This window comes from Talpa occidentalis, unplaced genomic scaffold, assembly GCF_014898055.3.
Source record: "Talpa occidentalis isolate TD23 unplaced genomic scaffold, MPIMG_talOcc4v2.1 talOcc4.8, whole genome shotgun sequence".
Lineage (NCBI taxonomy): Eukaryota > Metazoa > Chordata > Mammalia > Eulipotyphla > Talpidae > Talpa > Talpa occidentalis.
The window spans coordinates 32,022,682-32,046,741 of NW_023605194.1; the positions used below are offsets into that span (position 1 = coordinate 32,022,682).

A 24,060-nucleotide genomic window follows, 5' to 3' on the forward strand; every position below is an offset into this window, starting at 1 on the left:
GGCTTCATTTTCCCCACCCCAGGGAAGCATGTCAGGGCAGCCTCCCTCCCCATTCCTGAGCTTTGCCTGGGTGGATGAAGTTTACTGAGGGGTGCTTAGGCAGCTCCCACCAGACTGTGGCCTAGAAAAGATAGTCTTTCTCAGGGCTAAAAGTCTTTCCCACCTGGCTCCCCTGGACCACCCTGGGTGACCTGTGGCCTCCTACTCTCTCTGGCTTCTATTTCCAGATGACTCAGAGCTGAGTAACATGGAACCCCCCCTCACTGGGGGTGGGTAGGGACCATGTCTGTATTACTGAAATATGAAGGTGTAAAAGCCGGGGAGTGATGCTGGCTTCTAAAGATGAAACCCTCTCCATAAGAAATCTTCTTCCCAGTTATTAGGTGGGTAGACTGGGCACATAACAGATCATCTGGGCTAGTGCCCTTTATAGCCGAGGTCACAGAGGCTCAAACAGAGACGGTAAGTGGCAGAACAAGTCACCAACACCATTTTTTCTATCACCCTAAGCTGCCTCTGTAAAGAAAACCAGGCCAGTTCCAGAAAGTGGTGGTATTCCTGTCATTGAGGAGTAACTGTCAACATGGAGGAGACCCCATACTCTGGTGTATAGCACAGCCATCAAGAGCCTCAGGTTTAGGTCACAGGTCTACAACGTCCTGGCTGTGTGTCCTTGGGCAAGTTCCTTAACATTTCTGAGCTTGAATTTCCTTGTCTGCCAATAATTCTTAGTACCTCACTGGGTTATTATGAGGATTAAGGGTGAAAAGAAAAACTTAGTATCATATCTGGCACAGTGTGCATTTCACTAAACGTTAGTGAGGAAGGTGAGGATAATGACACCTTGGTCTTTAAGGCTGGGATAAACTGTCAGCTCACTGTGCAACCTGGTGGTCACCTGGGGGAGTCCAGGCTAGGTAGACTGTGGGATGTGGGGATGGGGTAGGGGCGGGAGATGTGATACCTTGAATTCAGATAACGTTTGACTGAGTCTGCTCACTGGTGGTGAAATGCATGGTGCCCCTCCTGCTTCTCAGGGAATGGTAGGCACCAACCAGAGTGGCATGGTGCATACACTTTGCAAAGGTGTGATGGCCGTATTCAAGGTGTTGTCATTCCCCTTAAGAGCATTACACATCTCCCAATACCTGGAGCAGAGGATCTCAAAACACTGGGGGCAGGGGTGACTTGGAGAATAGCACCAGCGAGGGGGTATGGGAAGAGGTGACCTAGCAGAACTTCAGAGCAGCTTCATCCTTCTCTGTTACATATAATGGATTTCTGCTCAAGATTTTACTTTTTCTGTAAAATGGGGGATCTCCACTAAAAGAGATTAAGAACAAAAGCCCCCTGTGCTGTCCAAACATAACCCTATGTGGGCATGAAGTACTTGAAATGTGAATTGAGAAGTGCTGTGTGAAGCATGCACCAGATTACAAAGATAGTGCAAGAATGTAATATAGCTCATTAGTAACCATTGATTACATATTGAAATGGTATTTTGAATATACTGAGTTAAAATATATTAGATGTCACCTGCTTCTTTTCACTTTAAAAAAAAATGTGTTTACCTGAAAATTTATTTTTATTGGAGTGTTGGCCTAATCAGAATAGTGGCTACCAAGTATGATTGTTTCCACACGCCAGGCCCTTTATGTGCTTTATTTTATGTAATACTCACTGCAACCCACGGAGGCAGATAATATTTTCAAGTCCATTTTACAGGTGAGGAGTAAAGGCTAGGAACTGCCTAGCTGAAATGGGAGCTCAGAAGCTGGATTCAACTAGAGATGCCCTGCTTAACTGCTCCCTAGGCAGCAAAACAGGCTTTTTACCGCGCCCCTTCCAATGTTTAGGGCCCTTGCCCGTTTTTCCTGCCTCCTTTAAGCAAAACTAATATTCCCTCTTCCTGGCAGACATTCCTTTTCCTCCTCCGGAAGGCCTTCCAGACTCCCTGCTCCACCCGGCCTTTCCAAGTCCCCACAACCCGAAGCTCTCAGCAGGTCAGGGGCAGGCAGGCCGGCCGGAGTCTGGACCCTGCGCGTCTGGCTGCTTCCCCGTCCAGGGCTACACCCACCCGGGGAACCTGCCCTTCCTCAGAGCGATTTGGCAATGCCCTGGCTACACCTCGGCCCCCACTCCTGGTGGAGGTAGAAGTCGGGCAGCGGGGAGCAGCTGCTTCAGGCCCGGCTCGCAGCGCCACCCCGACCTGCCAGGGGAGACTCGATATCCCTTCCCCGAGCCCCGGGCTGTTGCTATTTCTGCGTGACGGAATAAAGCCCGTCCAAATTAGAAGGTGATATTTCATCTCTAATTGGCAAGTTCAAAAGGCCCCTATCGCACTCGGCAGCCTCGGAATGTGTAATTAAACTAGGTGATTTCTGACTCATTCCAGGTCGGCCCGGCTTCCCGCGAGCGCCCGGCCCCCGCCCGACCCGCGGGCCCACAGGCCTCCCCGGGCCCGCACCGGGGCCAGCTGCACCCCGGTTCCACGCCGCCCCACGGGCCCCAGGTGCTTTGGGGGGCAGCCGCCCGGCACCCCCGCCGGCGCTGAGACCTGGGGTGCCCACAGCGCCCTCGGCACAGACGGCTGCGGCCGGGGCAGGGCCAGGCGTTCCTGCCCGCCCCCCCCAACCGTCCTCTCCCGGCCCGGCCGGCACAGCAGGGAAGGGGGCTCGGCCCACATTCCCCGCTGCTCCCCGGGCTGCCTGCCAGCCGCCCCCGGACCCCACCCGTCGGCCGGGCCACCCGGGGAGAGGGGTGGAGGCAAGCCCGGTCGCCTCCTTCCCTCCGGGCAGGAATGAGTTAATGTCTGCACAGCCTGGGAACACCGCGGAGGCCCACGGCCTCCGGGCTCGGGCACGTCTCCCCCGCCTGGGCCTCAGCCCGGGAGGAGGACGCAAGGGCCGCGAGCCGCGCCAGGCGGAGCGCAGCCCCCGGAGCCGCGCCGCCCCCTGGCGGGCCTCCGGGGGAGCGAGGGCGCCCGGGACCCGGCGCCGGAGCCTCGGCCCCGCCCCGGAAGCTGCCCAAAAGGGCCGCGGGTCCGGTTGGCCCGGAAGGAAGTGCTCCCGGGGCGTCGCGACCGCGCCCCCCTAGCTGCGCAGCGCCGCTCTGGCAAACTCCTTTCTACCTTCCTCGCGGGGCTCCCCACCTGCGCGGGCGGCCGCCCCGCCAGCTCCGTCTGACGCTTTTTCTCTGCTGCCCCTGCTCCAGAGTGCCCCGTAACCCTGTGGATTTTTCACCTCAGAGGTGTGAGCCCCCAGGGCCTCCCCTGTGGCACAGGCCGTTGAGCGCCGCGCTGTGAAGCTGCACGCAGCCTCTGCAGCGCCGGTTCGACCCGGCCGGCCGGCGAGGGTCCCACAAGGCAGACCTCTCCTGTCGTGCCCACTGCTCCCCTCAGCAGTGTGTTTCAGTCAGTCTGCCTGTTCTGCTCCCCGCTCTGTGGTGAATCCTCTCACCCTCCACCGCATCTGGCCTGTACCCCAACTCTTGTATAAATAAATCTTAAAAAAAAAAAAGTGTGTGCTCCTGCCTTTGAAGGGTAGAGAAATACCGCTCCTGAATGCCAAGTACTGTGCTAGCTGCTTCATTTCACCCCCAGAATATGAGTGTCCATAGTATTGTGCCTTTTTTTCAAATGAGGAAATTCAGGCAGGGGAGACGAAGGACTTTGCCTTGGATTACAGCGCAAGCCCGGCATAGGCGTCTGATGCCAAAGCCCCTTTAACAGCCCACTCACTGTAATGTTGAAGGCTGGAGACCGTGGCTCCTCTGTCCTGCACATCCAACCAAACTCCCCCAAGGCAGGATCTTCCTCACTCAGATCCTGTCTTGTCTCCCTGCTGTCAGGCCACAGTGAGAATCCCTGCTAGGTTCTCTCCTCGTTTCTTAGTAGAACACGTTCCTGAGTTCAGCCGCTGCTGTTCCTCTACTCCACAGCTGCTTGCCTACTCTGGTCCTAGAAAAGTCCTCTCCCTGACCACTTAATTCTTTCCCAAACAAGTCATTAAGTTCCTTACTTCTTCAGTTTCACCATATATAAAACTGCTATGTGTGTAATTATTGGGGGTGGGTGGAGAAGTGGAGAAATTTGTGTCACTACTACAAGTGGAAACTGTGGCTTTCCATATTCAAGATGGCTGTAAAAAATATGTTCAAAGCATAATGCTTTAAATGAAAATCCTGTGCCCTCCTAAAATCCTGCCTCATTGATCTCACCTGGTACCTGAGCATCAGATACCACTCTGGAGACCCTTGTGACCTGTTATCCCTGTGTGTTGAGCCACCAGAGTGTACAGTGCACACACACCCTCCCCTCCCCATCCCTGACTTGCATCCCTCCCTGATATTCATTCACTACCTTTTCTGAGCATCTCCTCTGCACCAGGCCTGTGTCAGGTGCTGGGGATACAGTGGAGAAAAGCCACCACAGCTCGACCCTCATGGAATTCAGAGTCAGAGGGGATGGTGCAATCAGCACTCAGGGCCTGTTTACTGGAAACCCTCTGTGGTTATTCCTATAGACCATCACTCATGGGACCTTCGCTCCCATCTGGGAAAATACCTGCCAAAGAGCCCTTAGGTTCAGTGACAAGGGGCAGGCAGGGGCAGGTAGGGTGCAAGTCAGCTTGAGAATTGGGGAACCTAGGGGAACAGGCTCAACTTTGCCTAGGAAAGTGGGGGGCTGAGCCCTCATCCCTGCAAGGGGCCATAGGTAGTGATGAGAATGGGTATCAGTGCAATGGAACAGTAACCAGTGAGCTCAGCCACCAGCACACCCTATGCGGCCACTCTGCAGCCTGCCACCTATGCTCTCCATGCCTCCACTTATCTGGCCCACACTGAGGAAATCAGACACCAGACAGGTTGGGAAGCTTGCCCAGGGGCATGCAGTGATGCAGTAGGTCTATCCAAAGTCCATGGCATTTTGATTTTAGCTGCCTGTCCTCTGGCTTAAGCCAGACCCAGTCTTCTGGAGGAACAAGCTCCCCCCCCCAATCCCCCAACCCTCTGTTCCTTCACCTTGAGCCTGGAAATCCCCAGCCAGGAAGCTCCTCTTCCTAAGAGCTGGGAGTCTCTATCCCTGTCAGGCACTGCCCACCTGTCTTCCCAAGACCAAAAGAAGGGTCCTTAGGATTTTGGCTCACAGTTGGGGGAAGGAAGGCTGAGATCACTGGCAGGAACTTGTTCGCCACCATCCTTCTGGGGGTGGGGTTGTGGCTTCAGAGCTGACCTTGGAGCTCATGGCCAGCCTAGCTGGCCTTCCCTCCCATACTGCCTTCTTACCTGGCTGGTAGACAGAGGGTCGGATGCTGGCAGTGGTGACAACCCGGGGTTTGGGTGCAGGGGCAGCTGGGGCCTCACTGTATGTATGGGCAGCAGGTGTGGGAGAGGTCACAGCAGCAGGGTTGTAGGCAGAAGCCTGGGGCCTGGAACCAAGGGGGAAGAGTTAGCTGCCAGAAAGACAGCCCATCCAGTCCCTGGGGACTGCACCTATGGCAAGTTGACTCCTCATCTTCTGGAGCCTCTGTGAGCAGAAAACCTAAGAGCAGTGTTCCTGGGAGGCTGCCAGAGGCTGGAAGGAAAGACCAAGGGTCCATTGGGCAAAGAAAGCTGCTCCCTGGGTAGCTGAGTCTTGGTGAGTCTTAGAGCAGCAGAGACACTGCAAGAAGCATGGCCTGTTGCTGGTACCTCTACCTTAAGAGAGAGGGAGGAAAGCCACCAAGTAAACCAGAGAATCCATGGAAAAGCCTCTACCCCAATGGTGTGAGACTGTCAAGGTGAGGCTGGGGCTGGAGAGGGCAGAGGCAGGAGAGAGCAAAGAGAAAGAGATGTCAGAACTACCCCACTCCATCAATCTTCTGATCTCTTGGGGCACTGCACAGCGTCAGACTACCTGGCCTCTTCCCCCCTCCCCCTTTCTGTTATGGCTGGAGGGAGCAGCAAAGCCTCAGATGTCTGGGAAAGAGTACTAGGAGGGATGGGAAGCCAGGAATCCCTCCAACACCTCCACACACATACACACACACACACATGCACGCACGCATACAAGCGTGCACATACATGCACACATTTTTCTTCTGTATAGAATTCCTGTTGCCTGGGCCTCCCTGGTGGCACAAGGGGTTAAGCACAGCACTATGAAACTGTCTGCAGCCTCTGCAGCATGAGCTCGATCCCCAGATGCCAGGGAGCTACCCACATGGCGCAGCAGACCTCTCCTGTCTCACCTGCTGCTCCCCTCAGCAGTGTACTTTGGCCAATCTGCCTGTTCTGTTCCCCACTCTGTCTCTTTTGAATCCTTCCACCCCCTGTGCCTCTGGCCTGTACCTCAGCTCTTATATGCATAAATAAATAAATCTTTGAGGGAAAAAAAATTCCTGCTGCCCTCCTCCATCAGACTAGCTGCTAAGAGGCCTAGAGCCGCCGTTTCCTACTTGTGATCAAGGGATCAAGGGACCAAATAAATTGGGCCGGGGCAGTATCCCAGTTAACCACCTTCGGGAAATGCTGCGCTTGGCTTGTCCTCTTAGAGAGCTAGCGTCTCCAAGACCTGCAGAGTTAAGCAGCCTCCTGAACTCTGTCTGGCCTAGTGTTTCCCAATTTCATTTGTCTGTGAAATTGCACACCTGCCCTGTTTCTTTCACCTGAAACTAGTGAATACCTTTGAGAACACATCCCGGCCTCTTCCTGCATCTTTCAGATTCTAGAAGGGACCACATGACCAGACCCAGGGTAAATGGGTCCTGGGGGTTGCTGAAGACTGTTCCCCTCCCACCAGTCCATGGCTTCCTGCTTATCTTCCACCTGAGGCCAGGCCCAGGGGGAGAAGGGACATTCAGACCTGTTCTGCTAAGTTGCCATGTTCTGGTTGAGTGAGGTCATTGTCTCCTCTCTCTGGGCTTACCTGCCTTCTCTGATAACCCACTGTTAAGACCAGTGAAGAAGGGGCCTCAATGAAGAAGAAGAGGCAAGGTCCATGGGTGCCCAGCTCCCACTGTGAAGGAGAAGACCTGAGGCTAGTGGCTCTAAGTCAGATTCTCCCACCAGTGGAGGATGCCAGGTGCTATAGCTGCTGTGGCAGGGATTGGCATTGGGGGAGGGGGAGGCTGAAGACAGTCAAGTATTGTGAGCCCATGCTTGGGTGTCCCTGTGCCTCCTTCCCTGCTTCCTCCAGCTCTAGCCCCAGCCCAGGCCACGTGCCAGGAGAGAAGGGCCCAGAGTGTGGTCACCTGGTGCCTTCTATTTCAGTCTGTAGATGGGAGCCTTCTGGGACCCTTTCCAACCTCCTTCAAGACCTCACCAGTTTTGACGAGACAAAGCAAAGGATGTCCTGAGGACTCAGGACACTGAGCCCTGGGGCATGGTGCTGGAGGCTGCCCTTAAACCTAGAGTTCTCCCATCCAACCTGGGGAGGCGACCTCCTACTCCACAACATTTCTTGCCCTCTGAAAAATTCTGGTGTGCAGAGAGGAAGCAGTTTGTAAGTGACCCAGGAAGATGAATTAAAACAACCCATGGAGGCCTCAGGCCTGCCTCACCCAGACTTGAGTTGGGCTGGCAAAGGCTGGGTCATTGTGAACCACAGAGATCTGTGGGCCACTTTGCCTATCCTTTGTCCCATCTTAGGCTACACCACAGACATATGTACCCTGTCCCAGGGAGGCATGAACTCTCCGGGAAAATCCTGGCAGGGGAGTGTGAGAGACTAGGCGAAAGCTGGCTCTGACCCCAGTACCACACAATTCAGAAGGAGCTGGGCCACCCGGCCTGTTACACTGCTTCCTGCTTGCTCCAGAATGACATATCCAGCCTGTCTGACCAGCCTGCCCCTCTACTTCTCTGCCCCTCCTCACATCCTCTTTACCACCCCACCCCACACCTTTGCAGGTATCTAGGAGGGCAAGTCAGAAAGCAGTAACTCACAATACTTGTGAGCTTTTTCACGTGCTGCTGTTATAGCTGCACTCTTTCTATCCTGACTGTATAAAAAAAGACCTCATACCAAACATCTTAGCAGATATGGAAACTGAGGATCAGAGAAGTTAAGCCACTTTCTGAAGGTGGAACAGAGATTTAAACCCCACTGCACCAGGTGCCTCTAGAGTTATCTTGCTTCTCTGTCAAGAGGAGAGAGCGTTAGGGAAGAGGGCAAGTTAGTGGCTAAATTCTATCTGACCAAATCTGACTACCTTCTGTGCTGGGTCAATTCTGTCTTCTCCAAGGAGACTTTCTTGACTCCCCCAGTCCTCAGTCTCCCTAAGGAAACTTCCAGAATACAAACTTTACAGTTTCCTTTTGTTACTTCTCTTTTTCTGTGAATATGACTTTAAGCTCTCTCATGAGAGCATGTGCCTCTGGGTGGGGGGCAGGGTGATACACACCTCTCTGCCTCTGTCTTCAGCCACACATGTGTGCTCCCTGGAAACACACCCCCAGTTTCTCCTTCACTCTCAAAACCAAGCAGTGCTACCCTTGGCTTCCCTGGTCTCTCGGCCCTAACCACCTTGGTTGAGCCTTTCTGGGGTGTGGACACAGCTGTTGACAGATGTGCCCAGGGCGAGGCCTTTTCTGCCTCCCTTCTCCATGGTCGGGGCTGGCACCTGTCAGCCTGTTACCTTGGACTCTCCGCAGGGCTTGAGGCAGGGGCTGCAGCAGAGGCGGTGGCAACATGGGTAGCAGCTGTAGCCAGGGGTGGCGAGGTTGTGCTGGGAGAGGCAGCAGCAGGCGGCTGGGCAGAAGCAGGCAGCAGTGGGGTGGCGGCCTGGCTGGTACACACTGGAGCATGCTCAATAGGGGTGCTGATGAGGCGGACCAAGAAAGACAACAGGTCAAGGGGCCTTTCTGCATAGGGCGGTAGCTGCAGCAGAGGCACTGGAGGGCAGACACCATCCTACTGCAGAGCAGGACCTTCCAGAAGGCATGCCCCCAAGCTCAGGGAAGGACCCCCACCCCCACCCCAGAACCTCTGGAGGGCACAGATCACAGGGAGGACTGTGGTAAGATAAAAAACATTCTTTGGAGTACTCCCCACCCCATTTTTGTGTACTTCCTAAGTTTTTTTTTCTCGGCATATATTATAAAAAGACAATATGAAAAAAGAACAATGATGTTAGAAAGTAAATAAAATTTAAAAAATAATAATAGAAACACAGGGTGGTGGAAACTGAATTATCAATCAAGTTTCTTTCATCTTGTTTCCCTTTTCCTTCTGCCCTTCTCAAATTAGCCAGTAGCAGGCATTGCCTTTGGAAAGCAATAGTACAACGAAAAAAACAAAAGCTGTTTGAGTGTCAAGGGCTTTGGCTCTGGAGTTGTGAGAGCCTGGGCTTTAAGCTCTGAAGCAATCAGGGTATTAACAGTGTATTTGAAGATGGGTGGAAGCTACATGCTTGGCAGATCAAGGTGATCTGGACCAGAAAATGGACAATGTGGCATGGTGCATTCAAGAATAGTGGATGCCAAGACAAAGGGCTGGGTACCCACAGGCCCTGCCTGCCCGCCTTGGCATTCTGCAAACTCCTCTTCTCCAGAATCACCCCAGGCAAGAGAGGAACATCAGAGCCTGGGTCAACGTGATTAGATGCCCACCACCTGGCAGAGAATAAACATTAAGTTAAAGAAAAGCAAAGAAAGGCACATTCTTTGCCCAGGTGGGTCACTGGACTAAAATCTGCATTTTGCTACAACAGCAACAAGATACTGCAGCTCCTACGAAAGAGAATGCCTTTCCCCATGCTGTGTCATTCATTTAGTGACAGTGTACCATGTGCTAGGCGTATGTCTTAAATTCCCCACCACAGCCCATTTTGTGGGTATTATTGACTCTATGTACTAAATGAAGGAATGAAGACCGAGGTAATTCAATTGCTCAAATTCTTGAAACTTATCTGTAGTGACAGCAAGATCTGACTCAGGACTGGAGGGCCATCTGGATTTGGAGTCTTAACTAGTGCCCCAAGTGGCCCCATCTTGCAGGAAACTTTTTGTGATCGGTCAAATAGAATCTTTTCCCAACAAAAGACACTGTTCTTATTTGAAATAATTAGAATCACTACCTTTCCTCCATGAGTGCTGACCATCTGTTAGGCCTTGTGCTAAGCAGCTGGATCACTTTACTCCATTACTCCATTTGATTCTTTGAACCTCCCTGAGTGATTGGTATCATGATCCTCATTTTGCAGATGAGAAACCTGCAGCCCAGAGAGAATTGAATCTCTGCAAAAACATCACACAGCTGCCAAGTGGCAGAGAAGGGTGTGTCCTAACCACTAGGACACTTCCCAGACTTTAATATGCAGATGAATTGCCTGAGAATCTTGTTAAAGTGCGACTTCCACTTCAGTAGGTCTGGGGTTGGGCTGAAAGTCTACATTTTCACAAACTTCTAGGTAAAGCTGGTGCTGCTGGCTCATGGACCACACTTAGAGTAGCAAGGTGCTGCAGAAGGTCTGCCCAGATTGGCATGCATGGGCCGTGAGCTGTTTTCCAAAGCATCACTGAATGGCTCGCCTCTATCCAGCAAAGTATATGGTAGAGAAAGACATAGTACAAGAGGGTTGAGGAAGAAGAGAGGTGTAGAAGTGGGGAAGTCATGGGTTGATTCCCCATGGGAAGCAGCATCATTCCTCTCCATAACTATGTGGAAGCATCCAGAATAGACAAGGGCAGGTGATAGAGGCTAAGAATTGAAAAAACTTAGGATGGAGGCATCACAAGACCAGATACTGGAGGTGGGGGGTAGAAATGATTAACATAATTGTTAAGCCAGCTATAGATATGAAAAATCCTTAGGTGCAGACAGCTATAGAAAAAGCAGACTGCTATAGAAAGTACCCAGAGGCACAGAGAGAGGTGGGAATATGGAGATTGTGGGCCAATACAGAGAATTCCCATCCTTACATATCAACCAAGTCACATCCTGCAAGTAATTAATTTAATAATAGATAACCAATTTCACAAAGAAATGAACCCCTCCCCAAAAGAACACTGTATCAGTACAATTTCTGCACTGGCAAAAGGCAGCTCTCCTGTCCACCTGTGACTACGCAGGATTTCTTTTCACAGACTTTTTCTGTTTGCAAAAGAGCAGCGGCAGCTCTTCCTGCCTGCGTCTGTCTGTACAAGTGTCTCCTCCTTTCCTTTTTTAAATATATATATACTATATATATAAAATAAACCAGTCCCTTTGGATATAATCAAAAGTCTTTGCCTCATGGGGAAATTCGCTGTGTGTCCCTGAAAGGGGAACTCTAGCGAAACTTTCCTTAGAGTAACCCAAGGCCCCCCACTCACCGAAACCACATCTCACCGAAAAGACATCTGTACGGGCCATGGACTGTCCAGTCCTTTCCCAGCTTAGTGGTTCAGAGAGGAGGCAGCCAGGCTCCAGGTTGCAGCCTGCTGCTGTGCTGGGCCCTGACCCTGCCATGAGGCTGCTCACTCGTCCTCTGTGGAGGCGACTTGCTTCAGGAAGTCAGGAGGCAGCCGCCTCAGAGAAATGTTTACAGGCCCTAAAATCATTCAAAGTGAGGGTAGCATGGCCTGGGAAGGGCCAGGCTGACATAGAACACTGGCTTTATTTTAATCTTTCTATTCTTTTACCTGACCCTGACCTGTCTTGTGTTTCATAAGGGCATCTCGGAACTGAGGACTAGCACAGGACAAGAGTAACGAAAATGTTCACGTTGGGGATAGTATTCTGCAGGACAAATAGGAAATGGCCTTTGCTGTCTCTTTGCTCCAATTCCCTATAAGACCAGCTTACATGTGGCTGTCCCCAAACATAGCTCCAAATGTACCTTGGATTTTGGGAGGTGAGTTGGAGCTGGACGTGGGCCCTAGGAAAAGTCACATTCTTCTGCAGGATATGCATTTGAGCCTAATTCCTGAGGTTCTTGCTGAGTGGCATCCTGTCTAGGATTGTAACAGGGTAACCCCCAGTGAAAGGAGCTGTTCCAGGTTCCCTGCCCCACCCCAAGGAAGGGTGGAGCTAGACTGGGAGGAGAAGCTAGAGGAGACAGGAAGAAGGAAGAATAAGATCAAGGAGACCTGGAGGAGGCAAATGGTGCTGAGAGACATGTGAAGAAACCATGCTTGCTACTCATTCTAGGACTTGTACCGGGGACATGGGGGACATGGAAGGAGACACTTGGAAGAGACAGTGATGTGGGTGAGAGACCAATCTTGACTTGGGTTTTGATTTTTCTCTTTTCTTTCCAGATTTACCTGCCCCTTTCTGCCCCTTTGCTGTGGTTCCCCACCAGAAGATGCCTTAGACTGGTGGCAAGCTTTTGGGCCAAGCCTGTTTGGTTGGACATTTATCCACAAGGAGGTGGGTAATTTGGGGGTGTTTAATTGGAAATTACTTTAACTATATTCTTTCACTTCTTATTGTTGCACACCAATTGTATTAAAATTAACTATTGAAGGTCTTACACACTAAGAGCATATTTGTCTTTATGCATCGGATGGCAGAACCCATTTAGAACAGGCGGGTTTGGGAGTCCCACGGTGCCCCTCCTTCTTCCCTGTAACAGGACCAGTGTCTGCAAACACTAAGCAATCAGGGCCTAAGGGAAATAAGGGCAGCCCTGAAGACCATCCTTAAGGGGTTTTGGGTTCTTGTTGAGGTCAGTTCCTCCCTGAAGTGCCATAAACCCCCAAAATCCCCAAGGAAGGAGTATCAGAGAGCAAGCGCTGCAGAGAACTTACTTGTCATAATTCACTTTAAACATCTAGGCAAGAACCAAACCAAATCAACCATATTCAAATGCTCATGGTGGCATGTAAAATGTGCGACCAGAGGAGAAACACAGCCCGGTTAGAGTCTCCTTTTCTGCTCACCTCTTTTCCTTTAATCTGGTTGGCATACACCTGTGACCCAGCTCTGTTGTGGTAGTGCTTGGTGGAGGGAATGGCAGGGCCTGTGATGCTCTTACTTATGTCAATGATATTGTGTCTAGAAAGGATGGGGATGGTATTGGCGGTGGTGTTGGGTCTTGGGGTTTGTGGTCGTTGGCTCGATTGGAACTGTGGGTGATGGTGGAGTTATTGTGATTGATGGTGCTAGGGGAAAGTTGCCATTATGGGGGTAATGATGTTATTTGCTTTAGTTAAAAGAATGGACTATGAACACCACTGTGAATGATGACAGAATATCAGTCAGGTGGTTGGTCTTGAAGTTGTGCTGTTACCCACCTACTTGGAATTCCATCTTATAGCCTGATGACTGTTGCTCAGGGTATCTTGACCAAGTCACTTTGCAGTAAGGTTGCAACACTGCACAACTCCAGGGACCCTGCTGACATCACAATATAAGTTAAATACCCCCTGCAGATTGTGCAGTGCATGGTCATCCCCACAGGCAATGTGGGTGCCCTGCGACCTTCTCTAGCCCCACATTGTCTGTAGAATCCAGTCAAAATCCCATAACTGGGCATTCCAACTCCAGGCCACAACTAGTCATGACATTCTCAGCATCTCCTCCATTCCGTCCAAAATAATTGATGTGAGCTTCTGAGATACCCCTTCTCATTAGCACCTCTGCTCCCTCTGTTTAGAGTACCTGTCCAGCTTTCTTAACTTCACATGCTCCAACTCTAACTGCTCTTGATCAGACACACAGGCGCCTTCTTCCAGGAAGTCTTCTCTGATCCTCCAGTCGCAGGAGTGCTCCCTGTCTCTGGACCTCACCCTGTCAACCTTGCATGTGGTCAGTCACAGCCACATGGGTCCTTTCTGATTCCGTTGGCACCCATAGCATCCAGGTGTGGCATCTCAACTAATACCCATGGGCACACAATGCTGAATGAGGACATCCCTCCTGTTACTCCACAGGGCTTTACATAGACTCTCGGCCTAAGGCCACCCAAGGCACTGCATCAGGGGCCTGTGGTCACTGGGAAGGCACCGGGCATGCTGCAAATCAAACGTGAACCTTTCAGAGCTTCAATCATGTGACTCAAAGACAATTTCAACAGGCCAGGGCCAGGGGGCTATGGAGCCCCCCTCTTATCCTCCACCCACACCCCCTGGTTCTGAAAAATTGACAGGCCCTCTGCCAGCCTCCTGATTCCTGCTGCTTGGGACCTCTCTCTGTCTGGCAGATCTGACCTACAATCCACCCTTGAACCTTGGAAATCCTCCATAAAGGTCAACTAAATATCAGTGTATTCCAGGGTGTCTAGATATAGGCAGGAGCATACCTACCCCTGACCCCCAGCCGGCATGGTACCTATTCAATAGTCCTGATCTTGGCTCCAGAGTCAGTCTGCCAGAGGCAGAAAGAGATGGGACGTGGAACAGGTTGGTGTGGTTTTGGGGAAGCAACTCAATGCGGTAGGCAGGATAGAAGAGTCCTGACCAGACCTTCAAGATGGGATTGCCAAGGCTCCTGGGGGCAGAAAGAGAGCCTGTGCCCAGGCTGTGGGAGGGGGAGGAAGAGTCTGGTCCAGTCCAAGTGTGGGGCAGTGGGAAAGTCATGAGGGATGAGCCTTGGTGTCTGCCTTGATTTGTTAAGTGTTGTCTTATATTCTCAGCCCACAGTTAATGCATTTGGGGACTATGCTGATGAGTACACAGGTGGGTGTGGAGGATGTGGACCTGCCTGCCTGGCCCTTCTTGAACACTCAGGACTAGAACAAGGCCACAGGTGGATAGGGCCCAGGAACAAGACCCAGCTGGATGTCAAGAGGCCTTCAAATCTTTCTGCCACCTGAGCAAGACTCCACCAGGCACAACTTCCATCTCCTTTCCTCTGACTATGACCCGGCCCCCCTCAGGGACTCCTGGCAGCGGCCTTGTGAACTTATCCTTAGTCTAACCACACCCTCCTGAGCCCCTTCTTTCACCTCCTGGCCCAGGGCTATACATGAACAGTGCCTTCCAGGGGAGGAGCTTGCATATGCTTCCTCACACAAAGGGCCATCTGGCTGGGCCTGCTGATTGTGACTGGCTGTGGGGGGAGAGGCAGAGGCCTTTGGTTTTCCCCCTTCCCCATACACACCGTGTCCTGTAGGAAGCTAAGGTTGCATTGAGATGCAGCAGAGAGGTCCACCCACCATTATCCCTGCCTCAGCTCCACAGAACATGTGGCTCAAATGGGTAGGTAGGTGGAGCTGCACAGGGTCCCTCTTCTGGCGACACCTGCTCTCTCCCTGTCTCAGACGTGCCCCTCTGGAGGGGGGGGGGGACTACGCGCACAGGCAGAGCATGACTTGGGGCTGGTTTGGTTCATTTCAAATCCTCTTTATTTCAGAACAAGCTTTGCTTGTACGTACAGGAGAGAAAATGAGGGAGTCAGCACACACAGCACAGAGAGGAGCACATGCCCCAAATCTCCACAGCCAGGAGGGGCTCTGCCTCATCTACCATAGGGCTTCCATTCCTCTGCTCAAGGCCCCTTCTGGCTACCTGGGCTGTAGATGGCAGCGAGGGAGCTAGTGGGGCAAAGGACTTGCCTCTTCCCAGGACTGACCTATAGGCGGCACATTCCAGGATGGACTAGGCTGGTTCGCCTCTCTCAGGGGCTGACCAACGTGGCACATTGTTCCCTTGGTTCTGGAGTATTATGCCAGCAAACCCTGTCTTGCCTGTTCTGATCTACAGCTAAGACCCTGGGCAGAGGGGCAGAGGTTTAAGCTATATTTGTCTGGGGAGTGTAAGGGTTGTGCTTAAGGATGGGGATTAAAGGTGTGCAGTGCTGCGTAGGGCCTGCAGAGGCCACTGGCTCTGAGGCCAGCAGAGGGCAGAACTGCTGCAGTTCACTATCAAAGATGCTCCCCAGCACAGCTATAGATCTCAAGCATCACCATGGGGTTCACATGCCAGATCTGTGGGGGGAGGGAAGGAGTGGGAGGGGTCCAGCCTGAGAGGGATGGGGGCATTCCAGGCAGCCTTTTAGCTTTTAACATTAAGGCTTTGGGCCGAAAGGCCATGGTGCCAGTTGCGCAATTTGGCAAAACGTGGGCTGTTACGTTCCGTTTCAAACCTTTCCCTGTGGCACAGAGAGAGAAAGAGAGAAAGAGAGAGAGAAGAAGAAAGAAAGGGGTTAGGGGACGTGTCCACCATTTCCCTATGTGATAGCCGGGGCATGGGGCATGGGAGAGAGGGAATTTGGTTTGGACAGGTTTTGCCAAACATGGGGATACTTTCTAGGTAGTCAGGACTGGTTTGGGGCAAGACCGGAGTCCCAAGGCCCAGGATAGAGGGACTGAAGTTCCTGACCTGAGGGAGTAAGGGCCCTGAAGAAAGAGGCCTGACTAGTGGGCCTCAGGGCAGGCTGGGCAAAGGAGGGGTAACCCTGGGCTCTCCCTGGGCTGTGTGCTTAGAGGTGAGCAGGGCTGCTTTGGCTGCGAGTTCTCAGAATGAACCAAATAGGCAGAGGGGCCAAGCATTGAGTCCCCTAGCTGGGCTTCAAGAAGGAGGAACACCTGTCCCCATGATGAGGTTTGGTGAGCAGACTTGTCACCTCCCTGTGCTGTCCCAGTCTCTGCCAAGCTTTCTCTATCCCTGAAGTCTTCATACACCACCAACTACTCCCTGCCCACCCAGGCAGGAGCATGGCCAGGCACACATGTGCACACACATACTCACAAGGCTACTGGCACATGTGCAGAGGGCCAGGACTCCCCCTCACTTCCTGCCAGCTGTTCCTCTGGGGCTCAACCCACAGGCTGTTCAGCCCAGGGTACAGGGCAAAATAGGCAAGGAGCAGCCAAGAAATACAGAAATGGAGCAGGGAAAGTAGCTGGGGAAGGTTTGTGCTGCAGATGTCAGAATCCTAGACCTGCCAGACTGGACGGTTGCTATGTCCTCCAGAACAGAGGTAAAAATTGCTGGCCCAGGGGTCTCACCTAGCCACAAATGCTGTTTGCTTAACCTGGACAGGGTTGGAAGCTCACTTGAAAAAAATAATTGCTACATCCAGACCATGGACTACCACTCAGAAATAAAAAGGCACAACCGAACCACTGATATACTCAACAACTGGAATGAAGTCTCAGGGAATTAATTAAAAAAAAAGCCGATCCCACAAGGTCACATGCTGTATGATTCCATTTATCTAACATTCTTGAAATGACAAATGATAGAAATGGAGAACAGATAAAGATTAGTGGTTGCCAGAGGTTAAGGGGATGGTATATAGGCTAGGGTGTGGCTGCAACAGGGCACCGCGGGGACATTCTCAGGGTGATGTTCTGATGTCAACATTCTGGTTGTGGTATTGAAATACAATTACAGCAAGATGGGGATTCGCCGTTGGGGATAAAGCATGCATGGGACCTCTCTCTGTATTATTTCTTATAAACGCATGTCAATTTGCAATATTTTAAAATAGTTAAATTAATGTGTGAGTTGCCAGCATATGAAAATCAGGAAGATCTGTTTTAGATCTTTAGAAATCAGAGGATGGGGCAATGCTGGTCTTACATTTCTCCCTGGTAACAGTCTCATATCCCCAAATTTATACCTGGGGATACAGGTATAACTTACCCACATCTGCACTACCTGCCTGGCTTCCCCTCTGTAGACAAGGAGGCCTGCCTATTGGGTCACTGTGTAAGAGTCTATTTGAAAAAACAAGTCTACTTCTAATAGATTACTAAGTAATGTATTAGAAAACCACCAGTCCAGCCCCACCTTTCCTAATATCCAGAGGACACTGAGGCCCAGAGATGTCACGTGAATGGCCTAAAGACACACAGAAGCTCAGGGCCAGAACCACGATCTATGTGCCCCTTTGAGGTCAGGGAGAAGGAGCTGAGGGCAAGGCTGGCACAGCCCTGCAGACAACATGATAGGCAGCAACAACCTGCATCTTGGAGGAACTGCCCAGTACACAGATGCAATCAGTCTTTGTTACCAAGAGCTGCCCATTGTTCCTTCATGAGAGTTCCATTTAAGGGAAGGCCCCTGAGCTGTGCCAGCCCCCTGAGAACTGGGACAGAGCTGACCAGACCATGCACAGGGAGGAGGGAAGAGGACAGTGAAATGCCCAGGAGTTTGCAGGAAGGAGGAGCCAGTGAGTCCCTGAGCTATCAGAAGGGAGCAAAACAAGAATAGTTGATGGTTGCATAATAGAGAAGGGACTTGAAAGGATTTTTACATTGTTTGCTGAGGGGTGTGCCAAGCAAGCCTCAACTTCAGCTCCTCTGTGAATGCCTCACTAAAACTGACTTTGTTCCTTAATACCTGGGGATTAGGAGAGCTGCAGTTCTTTACCAGGTGAGCATCAGGTAAACACAGAGACTGCATATGTAGTGGCTGCACCACAAGGTAGTGGTAGTGGTCAGAGGATGTCTGCATCACAAAATTCTCTGGCTGGTTACACCCACACATGGGATATTCAGAGGTCTTGCAGTTTCAGATTCTGCCTAGGATGGAGCCGGGCTTGCTCCCATTCCCTTTCTTGTCAGAGTTGCCCAATGTAGGCCCAGTCTGCTAGGCCACCAGGCCCTAGATTGCCTTCTCCATGTCAGAGCAAATCTAGGGCTCAGCTTTGAGATGGAGGCACTGGTTGTGCCCTGTGACAGCAGATGGAGTACAGGAGACACAGCATTACCTGCACCCCCCAGAGCAGGTCCCATGTGGAAGCAGACAGAAGGCTAATGTATAAGCTCACCTGGTCATTTTGCTAAGGTGCTGGGGTCTTTCCTGGGAGAAGAACCAAGTCCAAGGCTGATACCTGGGCTGTTCAGGGGTCCACCCTGCCTCACCTATAGAGATAGGACCCCTGCTGATTAGGCTCCACCTGGGCTGGTGACAAATGAGAGCTGGAGCTTCAGAGGGAAGCTACCTGCTACCATGTACCAGAAAGCCAGGGCTTGAGAGGAGGGAGGGAAGGGCTGGGCCAGGCTGGCCAGGGCTGGAGCTGCTCTGAAACTCTTGGTGGGGGAAGCAGTAACAGGTGAGGGGAGTTTGCAGGGTCCTCTGACAAACAGATTTACACCTGCGTCAAGGCCACAAGTGCTCTTGCCTGCACAGAACTTGTGCTAGCACTCATGTGGCACTCCTGCCAGCTTTCCCACCACGCAGCACTGGGAAGGAGACGACACCAGGTTGCTGGGCCCAGTTTAGCACACTCTGCTGGGGTAAGTTACACAGAAGCCATGTGCAATGCGGGGAGACATAGCCTTCCTGAGAGATCTGCATACTCACTGTCAGTGGTGCTAATTTGGGAGAAGAAAGGTAACAAACCTGGGCTGCCCCCAGTTAACAAGATGGGTAATTGAGGCTGGGGGTGCATCTTCTGATTCAGGAGTGGAGGCAGATGAAAGTGTGACTCAGCTACCTGAAAAGCAAGCTCCCTGCCCATCCTGGACTCAAGGTGGCGACAAGCATGCCCCCTTCTGCTCAGAGGGCCACTCAGGTGAAGCTGGCCCCCCAGCTGCTTCAGGCTTTAATCACAAACAGAACTGAGCTGCTGTACACACTGCACTCTCCACCCTGCCCCCAGCCCTGGGTCCATAGGCTACTCAAGATTCAGTGATTCAGTGAAAAGAAAATACCTGCCGTCCTCCTGTGGCCATGGGGAGGATGGGCATTTGCGGGGCAGGGCAGGTATGAGGAAGACCTTCCAGAAATTAAAGTCAGGAGGAGGGAGAGAGAGAATCAGGAGGCTTGTGCCCTGCAAAAATAGGGCAACTATAGAAGACATGTATTCTCTGTGATCTATCTCTAGCAGTTCTCTTCATATTTAAATAGTATCTGGTTGATGAGGTGTGATTGCTCAGAGTAACATGAGATGATCAGAAGTACCCCTGGGGAGGGGAGAGAACAGGGAGCTAGAAAGACAGGACTCTGAACCCCCTGTTAGCTCTTGGATGAAAGGAACCTTAGAGCTTTAACACTGTTTGCTGAGGATTGTGCGATATAAGGCCTATCAAATCTTTGGGAAAATCCACATAGCTTCCCTGGACCATCTATGTGGGCCACTTCCAAGAGGAACAAACACAGAAACATGGCAAAGGCACAGTGGAGTGGGGGAGGGGTGAAAGCAGACAGCCCAGGCACACTTCACATAGCCCGAGGATTGACTTCTGAGCTAAATCAAGCATCGTCTGGTTTCAGGCTCTGCATAGACATGTTGCAGACACCGAAAAGTTAAGCAGCACTGGGCTGCACGTCATCACTGCCAGGCCTGGGAAGACCACACTTTAGGACTGGACACCCCAGCCAAGAGTGGGAATAACTTAGATTGGCAACGATACAGGTTCAGAAATAAAATCCACATCAATTCTAGTTGACCCAGGAGACCCATTCTCTGCACAGTCCTGTGGCCATGGTGCAATGGTTAGCAAGTACAGGACGGCTGGGCCAGGGTCAAAAAATACCACTAGGGCCCAGCTCCTCCTTGGAGGCGGCTAAATGTGCTGGAACAAAGCAGCTCTCCCATGAGGAGCACGCAGGTCACCTTCGCTGCAGGAAGTATAAGCACAACCATACTAAACTCCACATCTCGTCATGGAAGACCCTAGCATGGAAGGTTCCATTGGGTCCGGGGCAGTGTGCTCTCTAGGCCTAAGGCCATGAGTACCTCACAGCTGCAGGTGGTAGTTAGTGGCTGTGGCCTCATGTCTACCCCTGACAGGGAACCACACCCTGAGATACCTTGCCCCTGAAAAACCCCTACTCACACCCAGGGCTTATCCTTCCTTGTGGTAACTGTTGTGTTTCCAGCAATTTATAGAACCGACATCTGAACATGGGTTTAGACAGGTGAGTCCAGGGGTCAGGTGCCCACACCCAGCACAGTCTTCTGTGCCTGCTTCCTAGTGCCTAGCTTTCAGACGCATTGGGGACAGGCCCTGAGATGAGTGGGCAGGCAAGGCAGCTGGCCCAGTGCCCTCACAGGAAGAGATGCCCTTGTTCTCAACAGCCCAGCAAAGGCCAAAGCAGCCCTGCCCCCTGCCCTGGGGCAGAGCCAGGAGAGCCCAGAGTCCTCACTTCTGCGGTCTGGACCTGGAGCTAGAGATGCAACTAGCTCCAGGCATCACCTCACTGACCTGGGGTGATTGGCTCCAAGCCAGCATCTACTGGAGCCCTTTAGGGATTTCCAAATAAATGGAATTTCCAAATTTCCAGGAATTTCCAAATACATGAACTTGAAGAGTTTCCTTTTGGAGTCCTATGACCTAGGGGCTTCCTGGGGAAGGGATGGGGTTAGGTGGGGCAAGGCCACAGAGCCAGAGTATAGGCACTTACCTTGACCTTCGCAAAGCTTCTTCATCAGGGTCTTGCACTGTGGGTAGAAAGGCATTGGTCAGGAAGAATCACAGGGACATAGGAAGAATTCTGTGGGCATAGAGTCACCACTGGGGACTGAACAGATACTGCCCTAGCCTGTCAACTGTAGAGGGAAAGGCTGTGTGCTGGTCTGCAGATCAGGGGAAAAGGGCCATGAAAGGAAATGGAGCAGGAGGAGGAGGTGTTCAGAGGTATGGCCTGCCAGGTCCTCATATCCCAGTTCTGGACAGGCACTTCACCACTGCTGGAGCCGAGCAGAAGCCTGAGGACATTTACCTGCCATGCAGGGCCCAGAAGAGGCTCAGCAGGTCACTATCAAGGCTAGCTCATCTTCAGGGACGGGGGAGGGCTTGAATCCCTAGCTTCTGTGAGCCTCACCCCTGTGGCCAAGACACCCCAGCATCGCCCCCTTCTGCCCCATCCCACACCCTCACTTACTAAATTCTGTCCCTGTCATCTGAGCCAGGATGCGGAAGGAGCGAGACTGCAGGTTGGAGGAGCGGCGGGCCCACTCATCAGCCTCGTCTTCAGGCTTGTTCTGGTTCTTAATCACAGCCTGATAGACAGGTGAGGCGCTGTCTACAGCGAGGTCTTTCATAGGAAGGCTCCTGCAATGTGGAAAGAGGCTGTGGGCAAGGGCTAGGCCAGAACCCTGCCCTCGCTTCCCCGCACCCATCGGTGGGCTCTTCTTGTCCGAACCCACCAGGCCCTTTCCCCACTGCCATTTCAGAGCCTGGGACAAAGGCTCGACCTGGGTCTTCAGTGCTCAGGGTGGTCACGGCGAGATAGCGAATCCTCTCATGAAGGCTCAGATCCCTCCTACCACCCCATTCCCAATGATTCCAGAGGCAAGGCTGGAAGAAAACCTGTCCTAGGGATTAAGGAGAGAGGAAGCAGAAGAGATCTGCTGGAACTAATTTGTTCTTTCCTAAGCAGGCCCTGCCTGGGTCTGGGCTGGGTGAGGGCAGGCCATTCTAGGGACCCAGAGATTACTCATGGTCATCCTTTTGCCCTCCTCACACTTCCGGATCCAAACAGGGAGCCACCAATGCCATGACTGTCCTGGAAGAGGACTGAGATCCCCAGTTCAGCCACCCACAGGCAGGCTCAGTGAGGATATGGTGTGAGGAACGGGGTGAGCAGGCCTGTGTGGCCCGGCATCATCATTGCTGCTAACACTGAGGTTTCCAGCCTGGGGAGCTGGGAGTAGAGCCACAGGGAAGGGCGCTAGTCTCTGCCCCCAGACAGTGCGGGCTCTGAGAAGGATTTGGTGACTTCTCTTTGACTTCCAGGATCTGGCACATAGTAGATACCCAAGACTTGCTTGAATTGCAGAATCCTAGAACGGAGCCCCTTGGGACCAGCGCCTTCTGTCCCAGATCAGTCCACAAAGTAGGACATGACAAAAGCTTCAGGATGCTCACTCATTCCATCCACCCCACCCTCTCTGGAGTCAGGGAGGGATCTGGAGAAACTCATAGCAGTAATGGCCTCCCCAGACTATGGGCCAGTGGCCCTGTCTTCTTCTCTTACACATGCTGAAACTGAGGTTCAGAGAGACTAGTGAACTAGCTCCAAGTTAAAATACAGAGGGGCTCTGCTGAATTAGATCCCAGGTTCCCTGGCTCCCTACCCAGTATCGTTTTCATCAGACCCTCTCCAGGGTCAGTGTTCGGGAAGAACACTTCTGAGTGGCTCCACATCTGAAGATATCGCTCAGCCCAGAAACTGGCCTGTTTGGCATCCCCCATGCCTGCCTGCCACTATGGCTGTTTCTACCTGCCTCTTCATGTCTTCTGTTTTTTCTGCAAGGAATTGAACTGAAGAACTGGCCTAGTGTCCCAGGATTGGCATTCTCAGAATTGGCCCCCTATGCCTGGCTCAAGGTGGGTAATGAGAGCAGGAGTATAAGACGACAAGTGACCAAAATTAGGTAGAGTTTCCCCTACTTTGCTGGAGACATTTCCCAGGGAGTTATAAGTTCTGGCAGCCTGTGATTTGGGTTAGATGGGGAAAACCAGAAGAGACATCTGGGGTTCAGGCAGGCAGGAACCTGGGCAGCCCAAGGAGCAGAGAGGAATGTGGGATCTCACTGGAGGTGGCCATTTCTGGACTAGGGAGGCATCCCAAGGACCCTAGAACAGAATCCGGGGCTACTGAGGCTTTTGGAGACTAAGAAGGCACAACCAGGACTCCCTGGTCTTCTAGAAGATGGGAGGAAAGGGGAAGTGTGGCTTGCACTGTGGGAGAGGAAGGATGTGGACCCGAGTCCAGGCCTGGCCCTGGAGTCTGTCTACATGAACTTTGTGGTCCAGAAAGAAGATGGACAGTGCTTGCTGCCATTTCTGGAATGTGCCCTTGAGGAGCTCCCCTGTCCTCTCACAGTTCCAATGGGTCAAGAAAGCTGCCAGGAGTGATTCCCTCAGGGTTCACATTGTTTGCTTCATTTCCTACCATGCTGTGCAAAGACTCGGGGCTTGAGTTGCTGCCATGACAGAGACTGGGAATCAGGGAGAGGACAGCCACAATGATTTTGAAAACACCAGGGCTCAGGGAAAATATATACAAAGAGAGGATGGGACGGGCCCTGCAGTGCAGGGACCCTGGGCCCGAGATGGCTCTCTGGAATCCCATCACTGAAATACTCCATGGTCAGTGTCAAGGTCACCTCTGGGCATATACTCCCCTGTGCGCTGCCCCCAAATCTGACTCATCTTTCATCTCCCATGGATGGTACTGGCAGGGGCTGGCTCCTCCACTCTCACAAGGATTCTGGGGAGTGACTTCCAAGAGGCCCCCTTCCCACCCTTT

General features: G+C 52.1%; 1 protein-coding gene across 4 annotated transcripts in view; it reads right to left on the reverse strand.

The window, feature by feature from the left end:
• The window catches only part of LDB3 (LIM domain binding 3), a 60,168-nt gene that overhangs the window by 17,857 nt on the left and 18,251 nt on the right, over positions 1 to 24,060 (reverse strand). For 2 of the 4 annotated variants that reach the window (XM_037496769.2, XM_054690335.1), the window contains 4 exons: positions 21,688 to 21,857; positions 21,208 to 21,244; positions 8,619 to 8,801; positions 5,287 to 5,429 (listed from right to left, as the gene is read on the reverse strand). In XM_037496769.2, the coding sequence (XP_037352666.1) occupies positions 5,287 to 5,429; positions 8,619 to 8,801; positions 21,208 to 21,244; positions 21,688 to 21,857 (533 nt within the window). Of the gene's footprint in view, positions 1 to 5,286; positions 5,430 to 8,618; positions 8,802 to 15,900; positions 15,998 to 21,207; positions 21,245 to 21,687; positions 21,858 to 24,060 lie in introns of those variants that run through there. The other 2 variants (XM_054690334.1, XM_054690336.1) reach the window with 2 other exon arrangements.